Source organism: Nesoenas mayeri, assembly GCF_963082525.1.
Source record: "Nesoenas mayeri genome assembly, chromosome: 1".
NCBI classification, from domain to species: domain Eukaryota; kingdom Metazoa; phylum Chordata; class Aves; order Columbiformes; family Columbidae; genus Nesoenas; species Nesoenas mayeri.
In genome coordinates this window covers 142,641,181-142,662,053 of record NC_137541.1, presented here as the reverse complement: position 1 = coordinate 142,662,053, position 20,873 = coordinate 142,641,181, and the positions used below count along the sequence as shown (strand labels likewise).

Here is a 20,873-nt window from a genome sequence, read left to right as displayed (position 1 = left end):
AGCTCCTCATCCCTGGTTTCGCTGACCTTTCTCCCAAGCCAGCTGCCAAGACACAACTGCAGCAGCACTTCAGTGTTAAGTCGCTTGGCTCTTCCTCATCTTTGCTTTAAGCCAGGAGCCTGTCCAAGGCAGGCAGAACCACATCTACAGAGCCGGGTCCCACCCAGTGCCACCTCTCCTCCAGCTTTGCCACAGCATCGAAATTTCCATCTGCCCATGAGTTCATATATATTGACACAGGAGCCTTATAAACACAGAAGCTTAAACTTGCAGGGCAATGTCAGGTGTAATGGGATCACAGGCAGTCAGCTAAGAAGCTTTGTAGGAGAGGGCCATGGTAGGGAAACAGGGAAGTGACAGGGAGAAGGCAGTGTCAGGGCAAGAAAGTTGAGGGAAAGCAGAGGAATCTGGAGACTGCTTGAAAAACAACAGTTTGTGGCCAGGCAGGGAGAGGTGGTGAACAGAAACCCACAATATAGTATGTACAATATGGTACAAAGGTTTAAATGTCAGTATATATAGTGTACTTATATTAGAAAGTGTATATATATATAGGTTGTGTGTATATAATATATATATGTTAGTATAATATATAATATATTAAAATATACACTATATGCATATATAGAATACATATGTATACATATATATGCATGCATACGTAAAAAGAGAGTATATATCTTAGATATAAATACAGTGTAGATATATAAAGTTATTTGGAACCTTGGTAAACAGGCAAAACAAAAGTGAAATGACCAGGTAACTTAGCAAACCAGTGATTGATGTAAAAATGAATGAGAGTGATTTCTAACACTGGGTCTCCTGCTGAAGTTCCCAGAGAGAACATCCTCTTTCAATCAATCAAATCAATCAAGAATCTACTATCAACTTTGTTTTGAAATTCCTGTGACTTGCTTCTGTTGTTTTAAGAAATTCAGTTGGTTTTCCTCCTTTTGGTTTCTGAGCAAATGTATTGCTTTATTTGACAGAACATAGGAACAGATCACACCAACGTGTCCATTTATGCTTCGTTTCACAAACATGAGTAATCCCTCTGCAATTAGCATACTCATACATATTTGAAGAATGATGTTCAGTGTGGCTTCTATGTCTCCAGATTTCCTCTGAAATAATAGTAGGAGGTTGAGGACTGTAGCTCACATCAATTGTGCACACAAGCAAAGTGGTTTAAGACTCCTGGTACTCTCCAGATGCTTATTTGTGTCCCACCGAGGGATGTACCCTCCGAGCAAAGCTGCCCAACAAGAGCGCTTCCCTGACCTTCACCATCATGGTTCACGGCCCAGCAATGTGGCACAAACCTCCCCACACCAGCCACACTTGCAACTGGACCAAATGAAATGTGGGTGGGTGTTCCACTTGGCTCGCTTTGCTACAGGCTATTGTAAAGCAGAGGTTGCTTTTGATGAATAAAGGTGTTTTGAAATGTAATTTAAAATATAGCTTGCTTTCAGCTATGTTGCATATGAAAAGTACTTTATTTTTTTTAATAGAGTTTAAAGTTTAAAGTTTTTTAGATTTAAAGTTTTTAGATTTAAAGTTTAAAGTTAAAAATTTTAAAGTTTGGTTGTTTTTCTTTTTTCTGGGTCACAAAGGAGAACAGGAGGAATGGAGGGGTTTTTTTGCTACTTAAGGCAGTGGGAGATCTGGGTTTGAAAAGTTAACCTGCACACCTGACAAGTAAAGAATAGTCATAAAACTATTCATGAAAACCTGCACAAACCTGCTAAATGTTAGTTGCACACTCTAGAAGGAAAATGTTCCTTCAAAACAAATTTTTTTAAAAAAAAACAAAGGCTTTGATTAATATTTCTACATTTACATTTATAGAATAGCATGTGCTGCTTATAAGAAAAAAGTGTTATTGCTTTTTCTCATCAGGAAAGTTCTGGCATCACATGTAATTATTCTGTCAGAATAAAGATCAAACTGCCTATACCCTGGCACAAGAAGTACATTATCTTTCCTATAATAAGGATCAGGGGAGAGTTTCCCAAAAGCTTTTTTGTATTTAACATTAAAAATACAGAAATCAAAACTGATCACTGGGAAATGCAGCACCCTTAGTGACCATAGGGATGTTTTGGCCTACAGGAGCACCTCACCAGCTGTAGGCATGTATTTGAGGAAGGTGTCAGAGGAGCGTGGGCAGACAATCCATATCAGATTCTGGGTGCAAGGTGGGCAAGAGCTGGGTGAGCTCTCTCTGATGTTGTTCACTCATTGACCCCAAAGAAAGCAGCAGCCATAGTGAACCTCCATCCCTCTGCAAGGGTTGTTGCTCATCCCTTGCCTCCAGCCTGTGCATTCAGTGAGCATGTGAGTGGGGGCACACCAGCACCTCTCTGATGGGTTAAATGAGAGAGTGTGAGGGATTCTCTCAAAACTGAGAGAAGAGGAATAGGAAGGTTTGGGAAACACCTGCAGTGAGGAGCTGCCAAGTAGTGGTTCAGCAATACAGGGTCTCAGGAGTGAGATCAAGCTGGTCATAGGGTAACTACCACAGTCTCTAATACCAGGCTAAATTCTGCCACGTGTTTCAGTGTGTTTTGATTTGCTTCATATCACCAGAAGTTGTATATGAACAAAACAGGCAAAATTTGACTGTTTGGTCCTGTGTTCTTGGTTTTGTTTTTTGCTATTGTCTCCTCCTAGCAGTGTAATTAGTTTTAATCTCAAACTGCATTGCATGTTTGCACTCTGTATCAACTGACTCCCTCTGCTGGAAAATGGCTATATATGTTATCTAGCCGTTTACTGACAATAAGTGAAATGACTTCTAAATAATGTATTTTGTAGTAAATGCGTAATATTTCTTTACACTGTTCTCAGAACTGTAAAAAAATTTGACCTCTTCCTCAAACACTGGCATGTTTCTGTGACACACACAGGCAGAAGGAGTTTGGAGTCAGTTTTTATCTTCAAAGCTGGTCTCTGAACTGCTGCAACACTTACAGTAATCTTGTAATGCATTTATCTACCAAGTAAATTTTTGTTTTCTTTCTTCTTCTGTAACTGGAATCAAGCCCCGAATATTTCCTTTCTGTAATCCTAAAGGACCCTCTCTTCTTGACTTCTTCATCACAAGTGACAAGAGTCTGTTACTGACTTCACACAAGCACCTGAACACAACATGCTGAACAAGCTGGTTTCTTTAACAACCACTTTCAAATACACTGTTAAAAGCAAATGGAAGAGATTGCTAGCAAACAGGATTTTAACACAGGAATTCCTGTTATTTCTCAGGAATTTCTAGAGGTGTAGCTCATATATCACCTTAAGAAGTTAAGATTCCTGGTCCAAAACATTTACTGAATCAATTGTATTAAGGAAATGAGTATACTGTTATTAGATGAAGTTCTGCTATCATCAGAATAACTTCAGGAAGATCTAGACTAGACATAATTTTATTTTTTTCCCAGAAGAATGTCGTGTCCAGCACTTTCTTTTTTCGCTTATTTGATACATTTGGTTCTGTGTTTGAAAGTACAGTTAGCATAGCAGTTATGCCTGCTCCTCTTGCTCCACTCCACCAACGTGTCTCAGATGCCACCTACAGAAACAATCTCCAATGAGGGGAGTACTTAGTCCTTGGTCTCCTTCCTGAGGTCATCAGTAAAGGCATCAGCTACACCACATAATTTATCTCTGTGGAGAGGAGAGAACCAGACTGACTGAACATTGATTAGCCAGAGGTTGCAAGAACTGTTTGCTCCTCCTCTGCAGTGGCAGCTCTGAGCCACAGACATTGAAACACTCAGCTGCTTGCAGTTCCTTCAGAGCACTGATGTTCCCCTTTTCAACGAAAAAATCATATAAAGAATGACACACAGTGGCTGCAGCAGCTCCAGTGTGGCCCATCATCTTTGGTCTTTCCATCAGTGCAAAACTTCCCTAAAAACCATTAAGGATGATACTGGGGTTTCTCTCACCTTCTAGGTAGCATCTGGTAATGTGGGATTACTGTAGCAGCTCCAACAAACACCAGCATTCCAGGTTTAATCAGGGTCTGGAGAAGTTGATATATAAACCCCTTCCTCTACTCTCTGCATTGCATGTAACAGAAAATAAGGCCCTGGGAGTTTGTCATAATACCTGTTTGTGAAAGCTGTGCACGCAGTGAAGTTCTGTGCTGCTGCCAGTTCAAAAGTCATAATGACAAATCACACACAGACCCAAATCTTCCTTCTTCAAAAGTGAAAGGAAATTTTTATCAGTCTTAAATCCGTCTAACTCAGAATTGCTTTAGATTAGGTAATTGAATTGTAATGAGCACCCCGAATGAGTGATGAACATTATGATTGATGTTTGTTGACCATAGAGTTGAGACCTGGATTATGCTACTACATGTGTTCCATGCAAAAGGTGTTAAAGGAATGAAAAATCTGCTGTTTGAAGTAGCCTCATCTCCAGCTGTGGGTTGGTGGAACTTGGCACAGCATAGAAGGAGTTCATGAACATTTTTTTTTTGCATCCCAAATTCTGGGCTGACCTGTGATTGCCACTCCTGCATAGGTGAGAGCAGCCCGAAGTTATTTTGTAGTCCCTGAGGACCTTGTTGTTGCTGCTGGGACCATCAGCCCAAAGGAATGCCCTAACCATTCCTCTCTCCCAGGCATAAACTTGTGCTAGCTGTGGAAAGGATAACCTAAAATCTGTCTGTTTTCTGACAGCCGAACTTCTCTGTATAGGAGTCCTCAGGGACTAGATCCACTGCATTTAAAACACTTATAAGAGACATTTAAGATTAATTTTGTGCATACAGGAAAAGCAGAGTATCAACTGAGATCCATTATATCAAATTTCAGGAAGGATTGCTTTCTAAAGGGCAAAAACCTTAGCATTCACCTGATATAACAGGATATGGTTGCAGTGAAGCCTAGGGGAACAGTGCCCATGAATCCGTCTGCTCAAGCTTTGGAACAAAAGGAGTACTCCTTTTTGATACTTCAATATCAGGAATAGGACTAATTTTTCAGGCTGAGGACCCTCTGTAAGGACTCCATAGGCTTTTTGATGGAAATTCATATCTAACTGTCACAAATTTTGGTGGGTCTTCCCCAAATATGACAGAATATTAGTCTTTGATGCTCCTTGTATCACTTCTTTCTCCTATTTTCTGTCTGGCCTTAAAGACAAGCCACAGCTGAGAGAGGGTGGTGTCTTTTTCCAAAGTACAGTAGAGACTGGGCTAGGACTCAGGGGGACCCTCCTAATAGGAGTAATATTATCTGTCAATCCAATCTAAAACAACACAGTAAATGAAAATCAACACCCTGCAAGCAATGTTTTCTATGATGACTGGGTTTATTTTAGCATTTGTTCATACACAGTTGCCAAAAGCTCTGGCACAAAAACTGCAGGCAGGGCATTATCTATGAAGTTTGTTGGATTTCAACATCCACTTCTCTCATTGAATGATTAGATTTTGGCTGTAATATGTTTCTGGACGTATTTCAAGACCTGTTTGTTTTCAGTGGTTTCGGCAGATGGCTGTGTAAACTCAAGATCCCATGATTATGATTCATTTCAATGGGAATAATTTTGGTTGTCAGGTTTGATTGTATCTCTATGTGTTTTTATACCTCTCACATATACACTGAATGCATTCAGAGCCAGGGCTGTGGTTACCCAAATACCTTATTTTATGCTAAAGAACAAAAAAGTGCAGGCGAATGTTTTCGGGTTTTTTATATTTAATATTAGGTTTCTTTTTTTAATGGGTAGTACATTCTTGTTCAGTTATACATTCTGGTTGTTTTGTTTTATTTCTGCATTTAAATATTTCCTATTTTTTCCTAGAAAGGATTGTTGCAAGCAGGTACATAAATATAGCTATTGCTTCATTTTGCCTTTGCAGGGTCTGGAATTTTATATACTGATATGTGACATGTTAACAAATACCCCAAATTTAATTCATCCTCAAACCCATACTGCAATTAAACAATACATCAGAAGCAAGCATAAATATTTTGCTTTGGGAATGATCACCTAAAAAATCAGGTAACCACACTTGACGTCCTCTTCTTAGCCCTCTCATAAACACTGGCGTATAACTGGATCTTGCTGTTGAAATGCTTGTATATGCCCATGCCATAACTTCCCACAGGAGCACTTCCTAGTTAGCCTGAAGCACTGGGAAGGATCCACCAAGATGAGCATTTTACCAGAGCGTGGTCTCCCACTCATGAGGCACAGCAAGTTTAAAATGTCCTTCATGTGCTTCTGAGTCAGGTCAGCTTTTGCTAGCCAGCCTGGAGTGGGAACACCAGCCGACTTCTGGTGGTTCCCCTCTCTTGTAAAACCAATTCAGGTTTTCAACATCACCTGTTAATGGGCATTTTGGAAAAGATTTTTTTTTTGGTCCCTATGTCTTTGCTTACCACTAACTGACCTCCTTCGCGTCCAAGGTTTAGACTGATGTAACTTGTAGCCATCCCACTCTTGGAAAGAGCAGAAAAAGCAAAGTGTTTGCCTAGGAATGGGTGTGTGTGCAGAAAACGCCTGCAGCCAGCCCTGCTGCTCTGGGAATTGGGGATGGGAATCAAGGCAGTGACTATTTTTTATGTCTGTTGTGACCAAACTAGTGACCTACTGTGAAGATGAAAAACCCCTAGAGTCCTTCTGACTAGTGGCATAACCCTCTTCCACTTTCTGTGCAAATAGAAATATAAGCCACACATTTGCAATCAGACTCCTCTTTGAATTATTACCTTCCTTCCCAAATGCCCGTTTCATTATGGAATAATTGTTAATTTATGTGGAGAATTATGTCATTCTATCACGCAAGTTTCAGTCTTTCTAAGTAACACTATCAGACTACATGGGACTAAACTGGAAAGGGCTGCTGGTCCAATCATGCATGATAGGAAGCAAAAGAAAACACTTTTGAGTAAACATTTTTAGTGATTTAAGCAGGACAATGTTGAGGATGTTATTTAAAGCTTCTGTTTCCAGAGTCACACCATGGGGCTGATGGGCCAGTTCAGAAAAGACACCAATACTTACATACTATGGATCCCATTGGAAAGATGGGGTTCAGTGATAGATGTGGGAGCTGTTTGCAGGCAGACCTGCTAGGTTGTACACCGGTTTTCTATTTTAGCTCTTTTTGGTGTTTTCATCAGTGTGGTGTACAGCCAGCCCATTAGTCTCACAAATGCAAGCTTTTTGCAAATTCTGTTGGGATACAGATGGACCTGTTGAGTAAACCTGGCTGGAAAACAGAAGGAGGAGGAGGCTGATGCTCTGAAATCCAGGCAAATCTGATGCAGCCACAACATTCAGCTCTCATGAGATATGACAGCAGGCTCCTACATGAAAGGATGTATGTGAGAGGCTTTATCTGAGAATAAGAGGACAATCATCTCCATGGAAGTTTGGGCTGACAGAAGAACTTCATGAAAATTCAATCTGTATTGGAGAGGACAGGAACTATGCACAGGAACATTATTTTTCATTGGATTTATTAATTTACAATAGATGTTACCAGTCAAGAAGCAATTTACAAGCATTAGCAAGGGTTCAATTGCTTTCTTATATATCCCCCAAAGTCCTACTTAAAAAGAAAAACAATCTTTTAATGGAGATAAGTGTTACAAAGTTTTAAGGATGCCCTAAGCTTTTAAAAGGTTGAACATTCAAAATTAAGGCTCTAAAGTAAAATAATGAGATCTTTGTTAATTACAGAAAATCACAGGAAAATATCCAGTGGACTTTGACTTTTGTTCATGACTTCATTAGTCTTCACTCTTCTCTAATTGGATTATCCAAAGCAGGATATCTCTATACTAGGCCTGGGGAAATTATTCCCCAAAAGGGCAGGGTTCTTCACTGCAGGGAAGACTTAGTGTTTGAAGAAGGGGGACATGTGGAGGTTGTGGGTGTGTGAATGTGTTTATGAGTATGTGGAGGTGGATTTCGTCTGCATAGAAGGAAATCTTACTTACAGTTGGTGAGATTTACACCTGAGTTCAGGAGATCTTCAGCCAGAGGAAACAGCGTTTTCCTAAGTCCTGATTACCATAGACAGAGCCAGTTCCCATTCTCTTGGTTTGGCCCTAGTTCTAGAAAAGGGAAAAAGGGGAAAAGGTTGCGATGCCTCACCCTGAATGTGTGGCAAATCCTTGAAGATATAGTATGGAAGTATGAGAGACAGAACATCTCTGTTTTTACAGAAGAGCTTTCAGCAAGGCTCAAATTTTGATGAGGTCAGACTAGAGATGTAGCAGAAGTTGGTAGCAGATCTCCCAAAGTAGTAAATGGAGATGACAAAATTCACAAAAGAAGCAAGACGATGAGGTTAAAATTAGAATGAGAGAAAAATTAGTTGTGTGACTGGGGAAATGGGACTGAGGACATGGGAGAGGGCTGGGGGATGCCAGAGAAGCAAGTGTCATATTGCATAGGGACAGGGAAATCAGAGAGAAGAGACATCAAGGAGGTGTTGATGAGAACATGCAGGCTTCTTGTCTATTACTTTCATAAATTTGGAGTTGGGAGATTGTGAAAGCAAAAAGATACCTGTTTCCAATGCAAACCTAAGTGAATGTCAGGGCCAGGAAGCAGTTGTCTGTTTATGCATATTTTTTCCTTCCCAAACCTACCAATTAGTGTGTTTGCAATTAAAACAGAAACATGACATGTTAGATGAGTCTGCACAGCTCTGTAAAACATACACACTCTCCTCTTAAATGAACAGATACACCTCTGTCCTTCTGCAATGCTAAATTTGCCTGAAACCCTCTTACACTGTTTAATTGCTAACTTGGATCTTACTACAGATACGCTCCTCCTATGACAAGGGTCATATTCCTAATGGCAAAAGACAGGAAAGCAGTAACATGGTGTCAACGATGCAGTTGAATTTTACATTTATTTTACATGTTAGGGTTTATTCTAGCTAACAGTCCTTTTCTAGTCAAAACAAAACAAGAATGCTCCCTCTGCTCTTCAAGGGAGTGTTAAAATTCATTATCTCCACGTGTTCTAGCTGCCTGTGCATAAATATCCTTTCTCAATGCTTGCTTGTGATGGAAACCATTGTCTTTTGCAGGTAAAACTTCCGAACTTTCATCTTCTTCCTGCTCTCTCCTTGGCTCTGATTTCTCTCTGACACCCTTGTGAGACTTGCTTTTTCTCAAATGCAATCTTTCTCTTTCTCTTCTCTCCTTCATGCCTTCAGGTTGCTAAAAGGCAGGAAAAAAATATCAGTGACTTAAAAGTGACTCCCACATGAACAAAAAAACCTCATTGTTTTATTTCACTAGCAATGTGTAATAAAATATTCCAGTTACCTACCTCACAAAGATTCGCTCGAATTCAAGGCCCCAGCCAGCCATGCTAAAACTCAGCAATAGGCAACGTATTTTTTTATTATATTCTGTGTACGATGGGAGAGTCACCTACCCAGAGGACTTTAGAGGGAGAGCAGACAGGAGGGGGAAAAGGGAGATGCTCTGAGATTTCAGCCCAGACTCCATATTTCTGTCCTTTCACATGATCCATGCTTATGTGCCAGGAGGCTGTGCAGTGCTAGCTGCAAAGATCTCACTGAAACAAGTGCTGAAGGTTGTGAACTGTCTTTAAATCCACGCTTATAAGAGAAAAGCAATATGCAGGGAAGGAGATTAAATGGGATTTCCTTTCCCCCACTTTTATTTTAACCTGTGTGATCATGGTGATGTGAATTGCACCTGCAGAGCTCTGAATGCAAAAAAAAATGCGCTATTTGGAGATACATGTTTAAACCCACTCTCAAATTTCCTTTTAGATCTCTGACACCTATTAGTCAATTCTTTGAGATTCTCAAGTCCTCCATATCTCCCAAACTTCAATGGTGACTGAGGAAATGACAACAACTTAGTCTACTTGAAAAGTAATTAAAATAGAGCCCAGTACATTTCACTGCAGATTGCAGAAGGGTACCAGAATCCATGTTTTTTAACTGAAACTGAAGCTGAATTTAATACATTATGCTCACTATACCTATCATACAATTATGACACACTCACAGACTTTCTAGCAAAAGGCACTTTTGAGAAATGATAAATGATAAACTGGACAACCACTGGTGAGGTTTGGCACATGGGGCAATGTGAAGTTCCAAATGAAATAAATTCTGAGTAGTTCCTAAAGGGGGAAAAAAAAATGAGAGAATGCACTTAAAATCTAAACAACGGCATAACAGGGTTGTCATCACCATAGTTCTGCATATTCTTAGATGACTGGGCATGCAGCAACTATAATTGTGGGACTAATCATGCAATGATGCTTCTTGTTGAAAAGAGATTTTACTTTCCCCCTTGTTGCTGCACAGAAGGTCTGCAAAGAAAACTGAAAATTACTTCTACATACAAACTGTCAGTGTCAACAAACTGAAAAAAAGATCCTTCCTTCTGTTGTTATTTGGTGCTAATGTCAAGAGTTATTCAAGCACAGCTTTTTCAATAGGGTGACTGAATTTCATAGTGTATATCTGATACTGAAAGGGGAGTTAGTGTTTATTACCTTTTCTTCCATTGTATGATACACTAGATATTATGTAACATCATAATAAAAATCTGTTAAAGTGTCATAGACAAAAAAGTTTTTATTGGCTACTTCATCAGCATAAATCATACAGAAAATGTTCATGTCTCAGGACAGACTGATGGGGAGAAGATGCAATGGGGAGAGAATCCTGGGCTGGCTGCATGCCCTTACAGTGAAAATGCATTCCGTCACTTATAGCAATAGCTGCTGCTGCAGCTGTGTGGTGGCACTGAAGAAAGCAGATGGATGGATTCCCAAGGGGTAAAACAGAAGCCTCTCAAACACCACGGTGTATGGCAGTCTTAGAAATAACATTATATATGGTTAAATTAGGTCAGCAGCAGTGAGAATGAGAGCTGGGTCTTACAGCAAAAGTGAAACAAACCTGGTTTTATATTGTCATTTTTTTTTGGTACAGCTGTAGAAACCTCTGAAGACATTGTCACAACCAGTGTTGTGTCTCATTTTGAGGATACACATTTTTTAATGTCTAGATGGTAACACTACATCAAGAATTGTCATATTGATGATATTACCACTTTAACCTTGTTTTTACTACTGTAAAGACCACGTAATCTGATAAATTCTAATTCAAGTTTATTTCTGCTTTTCTCCCAGCAAAGCCACAGCAATTATACCAGGGAAAAACCCGTCCTGCTTGCTGACTGTCTGGAGTTTTTTTCTTCTGAAGTGATCTTAAGTTGGCTGTTACCTACCAAAGAAACTGAGCGTTTGCTTTTGAGATGCAATTGTTTTTCAAAGGACTCTGCAAATTCCTGGATGGAGTTTGATCTTGTCTCTGAGCATGAGCTGTCTGCCGACGGTGTTCTGCTTGCCTTGCTGTGGCAGTGGCATTTAATATCTTGGTCTTCTTTAAATTCCTTGGAACCCCTGAGATGGCCTGAAGATGAGCCTTTGGTAGAAGCATGAAGTCGTGTTGTATGGAAGGAAGAAAGCCTGGCCTGAAAAACAAGAGGTCTTTGCTGAGTATTAAATATTAAAGCAGAGAGCACAGGACAGATTCTTTCTACCACAGAGTGCTCTCTGAACAACGGTGCAGAAACTCCTATATCTTTCATTTAATGTGCAGGAGAATCACGAGAATCACACTGCCAAGAGGTTTCTTTCCAGAGGCAGCAGTAGAATTTGCTTTTTATTCCTGGTTTTGAGTATCTAACTTTTGGCACCCCAATGTGTGTTTCAAATTTAAAGTGTGCTGGGTCCTCTTAGTGGCTGCTGACATTAAAAGGAACTGAGACCCTCCATAACCTCAAAAACTCAGGCCTTGCATCTCACAGCAGGTTTTAAGCAAGACTCTCAACAAGTGAAGACCCAGCCTTTTCTGGTCGGATGAGCCAAACTTGGCCCATGTATGCTCCAGCGCTTATCAGATGTTTGAGCATGACAGTGACCATTTCTAGTCCAGTTGTGTCAAAATTTCAGCATGACCTGCATGCAGACAAGATGCTCTGTTTCTCAGGTCTGAATTTTCTGCTGGTTTCTTAGGCATGTTTGTCCTGAACTGATAAGGAAGCACTTTCAAAGCACTGAGGGACATGCTCCTACCTGAAAAATACTAGGAAGTGGGCTTCCTATAATTACATTTGTAGGGGTAAAGTGGTGAGGGAATAGATAGTTGTTTAGTTTCCACGTTGTTTAATTCTCCCAGGCCTGACACGCAGATCAAAATTTATCTGCATCAGCTGTATTTAATTGAATGTCTGTAAAGGAGATTAAACTGATGCAGAACTGCTATGTCCTGTGGAGTCATGTATTGGTGGTTTTAGAAAGACAGACCTGTAGAAGAGATGTGTGAGAAGGCCATTACAGAGACCCAGGCATGCACCAAAGCCTGACAGCTGTTGGTGCTCTTTTGGGGTGAGTAACTGAACACTGCTAAGATTCAGCTAGTGAAAACTGTGAGAGAGAGAGATGGGAGGTGCCAAAAATGAGGCCCCTCCGTAGGTGTCAGGGTGCTCCAGGCATACATGTTTGAATGCATTTATGTTTTGTATAAGCCTGGTGCTAAGTCTTCAGCTGCTGAATAACCCTGAGAAGCTATGCTGGCTTCAAGGGAGCTGTGACTGTTTATACAACTGAAGGTCTATCCCAGAGATCCTGAAATGCTTTCTAAGAAAATCCAGGAGAAAACCCTATGCTCACAGTAGGGTTTATTGGAGGTGCTGGTGTTTTGGGATTTTTTTGGTTGGTTGGTTTTTTAAAAAATTCCAGTGGAAAGCTAAACCAACTTGGTATAGTGGCTAAACCAACTTGGTGTAGTGGCCATGTGGATCTACAAACCTCGGACTCCAAATGACCGGAAAAATCTTCTGTATACATTTCTATTTACTCTGGCTCAGATGCTATTCTAAATGCAGCAGCACAACATGGACCTATGCAGCCTTTCTCTGAAGAGTGAGGCTGTGCATCCATATGCTCGTGACTACATCACATTAGACTGGCTTGAGGAGAAGTGCTAAAAATAAGAAATCTTACACCTGATACTGAAGAGTTTTCATTTCATATGGTACTGGTTCAATTTCTTTTCCAGACATAATCTTACTTCGGTGACTAGTATTATCGACTGCCTCTGAGAGTAGCGGTAATGATTTCTGCCATGCTATTTTTACTTTGGTTTCAAACCAATCAATACAGCTGTAATTTCTGTAAGGTCATATTGTATTGTTGTTTTAAAAAAGCATCAAAGCAATCTCATTGTGCTTGAGGCACAGAAGTATGCATTCCATGTCAAGCTCAGCAAGCTAAATGTCTTCTGTGTCATTTTAATGGCATCAACATACATAGTTTCCTATAAATGAAAATTATGTCACTGGTATTAGTTCTTAGAGGGTTTGGGCAAAAAAATCCAGGACAGCTAAAACAGGGATGGTATTCTACCAACTGTGTTTTGCAATGTTTGTAAGTGCTTTCTTTTACTAAGACATTGCTTTTTAATTTCCCTTCACAGACAGAATTATAGTTAAGCCCTTAACAAAATGACTGCAGTTTGCATACTGATATGGCAACAATGGTCCAGAAGAGGGACAGGCCTTCCTCTGTAGACTAAGGGTAAAGCTACACATGCATACCTACGCAATCATATTACGGTGACTGTGCCTCCTCTCACAGTGCCTTTGCATGATATGAACAACCAAAGCTAGGAGAGCATGTCAGCATATTGCTGTCTTATGGACACAACCCTACAGAGGACAAGAGCGTTAAGACAACTGCTCAAGCATGAACATTTCATGGCTATAACTAGCACAGCACATTAGTCTTCTTTTATTTAAGACTGACTCTGTGAAGAACCGTGAGAGTCACAAAATGAAGCTCAGCGATAAGGCAAATTTGGCACTGACTTTAGATAAAATTCATGTGGCATTCTACCTGCTTCTTAGATTTAATACATGTATTCAGTGCCAAATTGATTGCTTGGTAACACTGTAGATAAGAATGGCTGAAGACTGCTTTAATTTATGCTTCATCTCCTGAAGTCTCAGCAGCTGCTGACAATAGAGATTGCCTTTGTATCTGCACACTCATTGTCCATCCACTGCTGCTGTCCTCACTTGCCAAAGGTCTCTGAGCACAGCCCAGGTATTTGTTCCTGTCCATGCACCAGTAGCTGCCTTGTGCCTACATCTGGTACCTCTTCAGCAAACTCCCCTTGGTTTCTGACTCTAAGGATCTGACCTTGAGTAGTTCTCAAACTGCAGAAGTGGGGAGGAGGTGAAACAAGGGAAAAGGCATAGGAAGGAAGAGTGATAAATGCTCCTCTGTGTCAAAATGGGGAACTTTTGCCAGTGCTGGGAAAGCCAGAAGCACCAAGCATGTTCTCAGACGTTGTTTCTCACTCTCTGTAGCACTCAATTTTTCTGCTGGAGCCTTTGTGTAAAGGCAAATAATATTCAGTGTATCTATTTACACAACAGCTAATCTTTTGCTAATTGCCCATCTAAACCACACAAAAAGTATACAAACAAAAATACCTAATGAAATTGATGTCAATGTAATTTGTCTATTCTCTTTCTCAGTTTTTGTTGAAGTGAAGGTAATTGTTTCCATCTTTGGGACTTGATGTGAGGGCTTGCACAGCTGTCAGTAAGAAAACTAATCTTCAGTGTGTTAGCCCAAGTGTTCATTGTTTGCTGAAGTTTACACAATTACTCCAGTACTTTAAGAATATTTTGGAACATCTAACATTCAGATGCTGTCCCACAGCTTACTTTCCTTCTGAGAAGCTTATAGATAAGCAGAGATTCCTTAAAAATGTTTTGCCCTAGGCTCCAACTGATCTGTAGTAAAAATATTGGGGTAGATGTTCAGTCTGACTTTAGTTTAAATTAAATATTAGTAACTTCAACAGCAGTCAGTTGTTCTGCCCCCACTCTCAGCTGTTTCTATCAGATTCTCTCCTGTGAGCAGCAATGTCTAAGGTGGATAGTGTAGTAAAACATTTATCAGTGCTCCTTTGCCTCCTGTCTTTTTCTGCAACAAAACGCCTGGGAGGTAAGAAACTGCCTGGAACCAAAATGATGGAGAATAACTAGAATGTGTCGAGAAGTTGTAGCCAGAGGCTTCAAAGAGGGTATTGCTGTTAATGTGTCTAAAGTTTGCCAGGGAGACAAGCTAAGTAAAGGAGATGGAAAGAGATTACTAACTTGGTCTCCTCCCCAGGTAATATTCAGTTTTGGCCCACAGTAACATATACAACTCCAATACTTTTCAAGCGAGTGAAGTTGCAAGTTTTAGCCTGTATTGCCAGTGACCCAGTGAAGAAGGATTAATATAATTTTGTGTTCCCCTCTGCAAAATGGGAATGACAATAGAAAATAATTTTGTAAAACTCAACTCAGTAATGTTTGTGAGGTATACTAAGATATTAGGAAAAAATAATAAAAATGGTTGTTCATTTTGGAGTTATTCTACAAAGTTTAATCCATATTTTGGAGGCCTCTACCATGATAGGATGTGACAGGAGTTTACTGTCGTGTTTGAGGTGGGAGTAGTGGCTTCAGTGTCTTTCTACAGCACAGGAAAAACTTCAGAGAACAACTTACCAGTTTGGAGCTAAAAGTGATTTCCAGCATTACGCAAAAAAACCTCTTGTGCTATACCACTAGCATTTTGCCATGTAATACCAACATGCCCCTGGTGCAGATGCAGTTCATGTGGGCAGGACTGCACTATTGCTGATGCACTCACTGTGTACCAGCCCTGGGTAGGAGACATTGTGTGCTGGCAGTGCTGTTTGGGAAGTACCCTTGGATCTGCACAAGGAACTTTTGCCAACAGCTGTGTCAGTCAGAGACTGCTGACTTTGTTTTCACCCAGACAGGGGAGTCATCTCCATTTACAATGTTGACACAGAAGAAAGGGTACACTGTGATCTGCTGCAGTGGTGTTAACTTAGAGAAGAGATGCAGTCTAAATCTCAGTTACTTTTCCTCATGATTAATAGCACTGTTCTGATAAAATGAAGATGATACTTAACTAAAACTGATTACTGATTTGGATCTTACAGTAGTTATCATTTGTAATAATGAATCTTACAGTGGTTATAATTTATTATCACTGTAAAAAACACACATTCAGGTAAAATAACAAGTTATCGCTCTTAACAAGGAGATGCTCTTTCTGAAGGTATTTATGAGGAATTATTAGCATCCATTTGTTTAACTTCTAGATGTGTTTTAAGACAACATGTTTTAGTGCTCTTTACTACCAGCTAGTCAGAGATTTCCAGATTAAAAAGTTTCAGCTCAAAATTCATCCCTGAATCATAAAATCCCCAAACAAGTCTTCCCTTCTAATTCCTCCAGTAAATTTCTGGCACTGAGAAATAAAGCAGCTGGAATTTATATCTCTTGTACAATACTGCTGGAGAAAGACTCAGTGAATAGTAATGTCAAAAGTCAGAGTCTTCTCTTTCTGTCAGCTAACTTAACCCAAGTTCTAGGTATGGATTCAGAGATGCACCTGTAGCAAAGTATTTGAATGGCTATTAGCTAAGTATTTAAATAGCTTTTGAACAAAGTGAGTATAAGAACATGCTTCAAATGAGATGTAGGTGTGCACATAAAAATACACACAGAAATATACACAAAGATGTGTTCAGCAACTTGCCGAATGGAAAGTGATTTAAACTAAGTTGTTACACTTCATTCTGTATTGGGGCCAAAAGAAATCACATATGCATAGGTCTCTGAAGGATAAAATTAAAATACAGTAAAATTAATTTTTAAAAAATTAATAAACATTCTGTTTTCAGGCATTCTGATGGAATCCATGAGCAAAACTCTAGCTCAAAGTCTGTCTTGTGATCTGTGACCAAGGTGAAATACAACTGTAAATAACAAATGTGGCTGATCCGTTCAAAACTAATGAATGAAGGTTATATCTCCAGCCTCTCCATGAATTCAAAGAGGGAGAGATGGTTTTGGTCTCTTGTTTTTCTTAGTAAATTTCTTTTTTAAAACAAAAAATCCCACAGCCTAAAACACAGTAGCTCCAGTGAAAGAGAACTTCCAAGGTGAAAATATAGCATGGCAGAAAAAGAGTTTGCAAAAGATCAGCTGTTTCTCCCCAATATAATAGCATTTGCTTTTTTGCAGCCATAATGATCTCAGAATATAAGTGAAAAGTGGTTTGTAAGGAAACATAGTATCTTTGGTAAGCCAGCTGATGTAGTTGGGAAAAAAGAAACAGGTTTGGACCACCTGAACATTTTTTTTTAGAGCTGAAATAAAAGCAACTGTCTTATAGTAAAGGGCAGACTGTGAACTGTTGTTTTCAGTTTATCTTTATGGTTGTTATCAGTTAGATAGTTGTAAACTGCCTTAAAAACCTGCTTCTGTGTATGAACCTTGCCCCTTTCCTAACAATTTTGTTCATTTGAGAATAAAGAACTTACTTCTACTTTAAAATGTTACTTCACAGTACAATAAGCTTTGTTGGGTGTGGCATCCTTATCTTCAGAGTCAGATATTTTAAACCACAAGGGACTGTGTTCTCTAGCTTATATTAGAAGTTATACCTGCAAACGGTTAAATCCCAGGGAGTAAAGCATACGGCTTTCTGGAGACAGTATAGTTGCAGAATTAGGTCCAAAACTTATGAATACATATGGGGTTATACAGTTTTACACATGGGAACTGACCCACTAAAGATAATGTTTACATACGCCAGTTGTAAAAATGCTTTGATCTCTGACAGGTCATGCTGAGCAGACAGAACATTGTAATACACAGTTAGGCAGTTATTACACCCTCTTTACATTTCTGCTCATATTGTCACTTATCTTGGAGTTTGCCAGTTTTCTTGTATTGCAAAGGCAGCGGAAGTCTGACCCTGGCAGGCAGCTAAGTTCAAAAAACAACCAGCTGCTGCCAGTAGGAACTCAACTTCCTTGGCAAGGTGTACCATGTTCATCCTCATACATGTCTGGGTCCATGTCCCTGGAGATGGCACTTAAGTTTATGCATAAACCATGCATACACACACAGAGAAAACTGCACACAGCTCTTACCGGAAGGGAGGCTCTCCTTTCACTAAAGAGTCGAGTCTGATACTTCTTGTGGCCTCTACCCTCTTTCTCATCCTCATAGATCAAGTCATGGCCCCAGAAGCTGCTCATCCATTTTGCAAAGGAAATATCATCATCCTCTTCATATTCCATGTACAGATGCTTCAAACTTGGGGAGGTCTCCCAATCAGACAAGGAAAAGCAAGGTCAAATGCCACCACCAAGCCAATGGCCTCACACTGTTCTGCCGACAAGAGGAAGCAGAGACACAGTTTCAACCACGCTTTCTACACTCCATCCCCCAAAACCCATCCCACTGCAGCCCTGGGCACTGTCTAAACATGGAATCGATCCTTTCTCATCTCTTTTCAACAAGGTTTCTTTTAACCTTTCCATAACAGCAATGTCCAATATGACACTGCCGCAGGGGGTTGGTGGGAAGGGAAATGTGTTAGCTACTCCCTGTGTGTTGCTGTTGACTGCACCAGCTGTCAATACCAATGGAGAATTGCTCACAGTTACATGCCTGGGAGGTGCGTACGTGAACCCAAAGCAGGCTTGTGATTTTGAGAAGCAGAATTGACATATTGATGGTGGTCAGAAGATGGCACAAGCCTAACTGGCTCAGTGGGAGGGACGAGAAATGGCCACTCTTCCCAAACTGACTTCCCTCCTGACTTCTATTGTCTTTGTTCTTCCTTTAGTATTCAGGAAACGTGATTTGCTTAAGTACAAGAAAGTCCAGCCTGAAGAAACTGCATGTTCATTTTTGGGTTATGACAGCCAGAGCAAACTTGCATCAGCTGCTTTTCACTACAGACATTTCATCTGCCACATCAGGCTTATAAGAGGCCCTGTTTCACTTGAAGGCACACAGAGTAAAAAATGTGTCCAATTCCTCCTCACCAGCCTGGGGTATAAGCCATATGGGCCCTGTATATACCACACTATAGAACAGGGCTGGGAACCGATTTCTGGCCCCAAGACCATGTGGCTAGACTGGTCACATTTAGCCTACAAGGTGTTTGTGCTGTGGGTCTCCTTGAGGCTGTACATAATGCACTGTCCCTGTAATAATTTGTTGTAATTTTTGTGTCTTTTTTATTTCAAAATATTTTATATAACGTGAAAATTCTGCTGTGGCCCATAAACCCGTTGTTTTTATAGTAAGGAACTGGAAGATGTGTTACATGGCTGACAGAAGGACAAGGAGAAGAGCTTTCAGGCTGTAGAGCCTGTAGGGATAGTGTTGGAAGACTGCACAGGAGGAAAAGATGCAAATATAACTTTGTATTGGAAGCAGTCTTTGGTGTGTTCTAGGTAGCTAGTGTTCTTCTGATGCCTAGGTATTGCTGTGGAGATGCTAGTTGGCCTTGGCCAGAAGTATGCCAAAAAGCTTGCTGGCAATTTAACATAACAGTCTAGCATTAAACTCTGTTCCTTGTCCCAACCTATTTAGCAATACAGATGTAGTAAAAAACCCTCCAGTTTCATTCCTGTGGGTGTAGGGGTGAGGTTTAAGTAAAATACTCTGATGTAGAACCCTTCACTCTGAATAACAGGGATGAAGAACCATTTGGTCATGCATGCCTATGTGCCCGAGTTTTACCTCATCCAGGGCAGGCAAGGCCATGATTAGCACAAGGACCTGGAGTACATGCGTATGCAGATGGCATATCCTCAGGTGTTGCATATCAGAGCTTGGAGACACAACCAAACCTGCATCAGGCTGCTTTCTTGGCAGAGGCACAAACAGACAAGTGAAAGGAATACCTGCAAAACAATTCCGTGAAAAGACACCTGAAGCAATAAAAAGGATGTGCAAGCTGATTCTCCAGGTGTGGAAACATGCTCCTGGCCATGTTCTGAGAGCTTAAATTTGACTCATGTCCTCGAGGCTACCAATCTGTACAGGCAAGGTACATCTGAAGGCCTACTCTAGCTCATAGGAAGCATCACGTGGGTGGAATTTAGGCTGTCCCAGTAGGAAGCTCTCGACCTCTTGATATGTATTTTCTATTGTATGGTTCAAGGTTCTTCTTTTCTGACATGTGAGACAGAACTGCAGCCTGTTGGGTGGAACAGGAGATGCTTCTGCCATGCTGAGACAGGTGTCAGGGAAAAGTGGGAGAGAGGCTGTCCCACAGCTTTGGAAAAATATGCTTATGTGAATAGTAATAACCCATAAATTAAGGAAGACACAGCTAAGCTGTTTACTACCAGGCACCAAGATATATTAACTCAAAGTCCAGCAGCGCAAATTTTAGTTGGGCTCTTGAGGCATTTGCTTTGCAGTCTCTGTTTTTCTTTTCAGTCCTTTTTTTTTCCTCAATGCAATATGTGTCTTCACACATATTCCTTTCATTTCCATGCCACCTGCAATGACATTTCTAGAAATAAGGTGAGTAATATGAGTATAAAAAAGTATCAAAGATGACTCCTTTTAATCCTCAAGCGAGTGCTCCAGGAAAATAAGTGGAAACAGAAATATAAGTGTCCTCTGCCTACAGGAAAATACGCTAAGTAGGCACAGACACACATATAATGCATATAATAGAGCATATATAAAACTCTGGTATTACATATTAAATTATTTCTATGACAGTTTCAATTAATAACTAGAAGAAAAATGGCTTTTATAGCACGGCTAATTTTGCTTCAAAACGTTCCAGCACAGAGTCAGAGAAACTTTGCACCACTCCTACACGTTAGCACTCCAGAAACTCATTCTGCACAACATAAACCCGGGCCTAAAGACACACTCAGACTTTTCAGGCCGGTGCTAACCACTTAC

At 40.3% G+C, this 20,873-nt stretch overlaps 1 protein-coding gene across 1 annotated transcript; it reads right to left on the bottom strand.

The window, feature by feature from the left end:
• Window positions 1-9,009: 9,009 nt before the first annotated feature.
• Window positions 9,010-18,232, bottom strand: LNP1 (leukemia NUP98 fusion partner 1; the record flags this gene model as incomplete). The annotated part of the gene is given in 4 exon segments (XM_080362200.1): window positions 9,010-9,062; window positions 9,065-9,209; window positions 11,271-11,516; window positions 18,083-18,232. Coding segments are annotated over 4 exon segments (594 nt in total).
• Window positions 18,233-20,873: the final 2,641 nt, after the last annotated feature.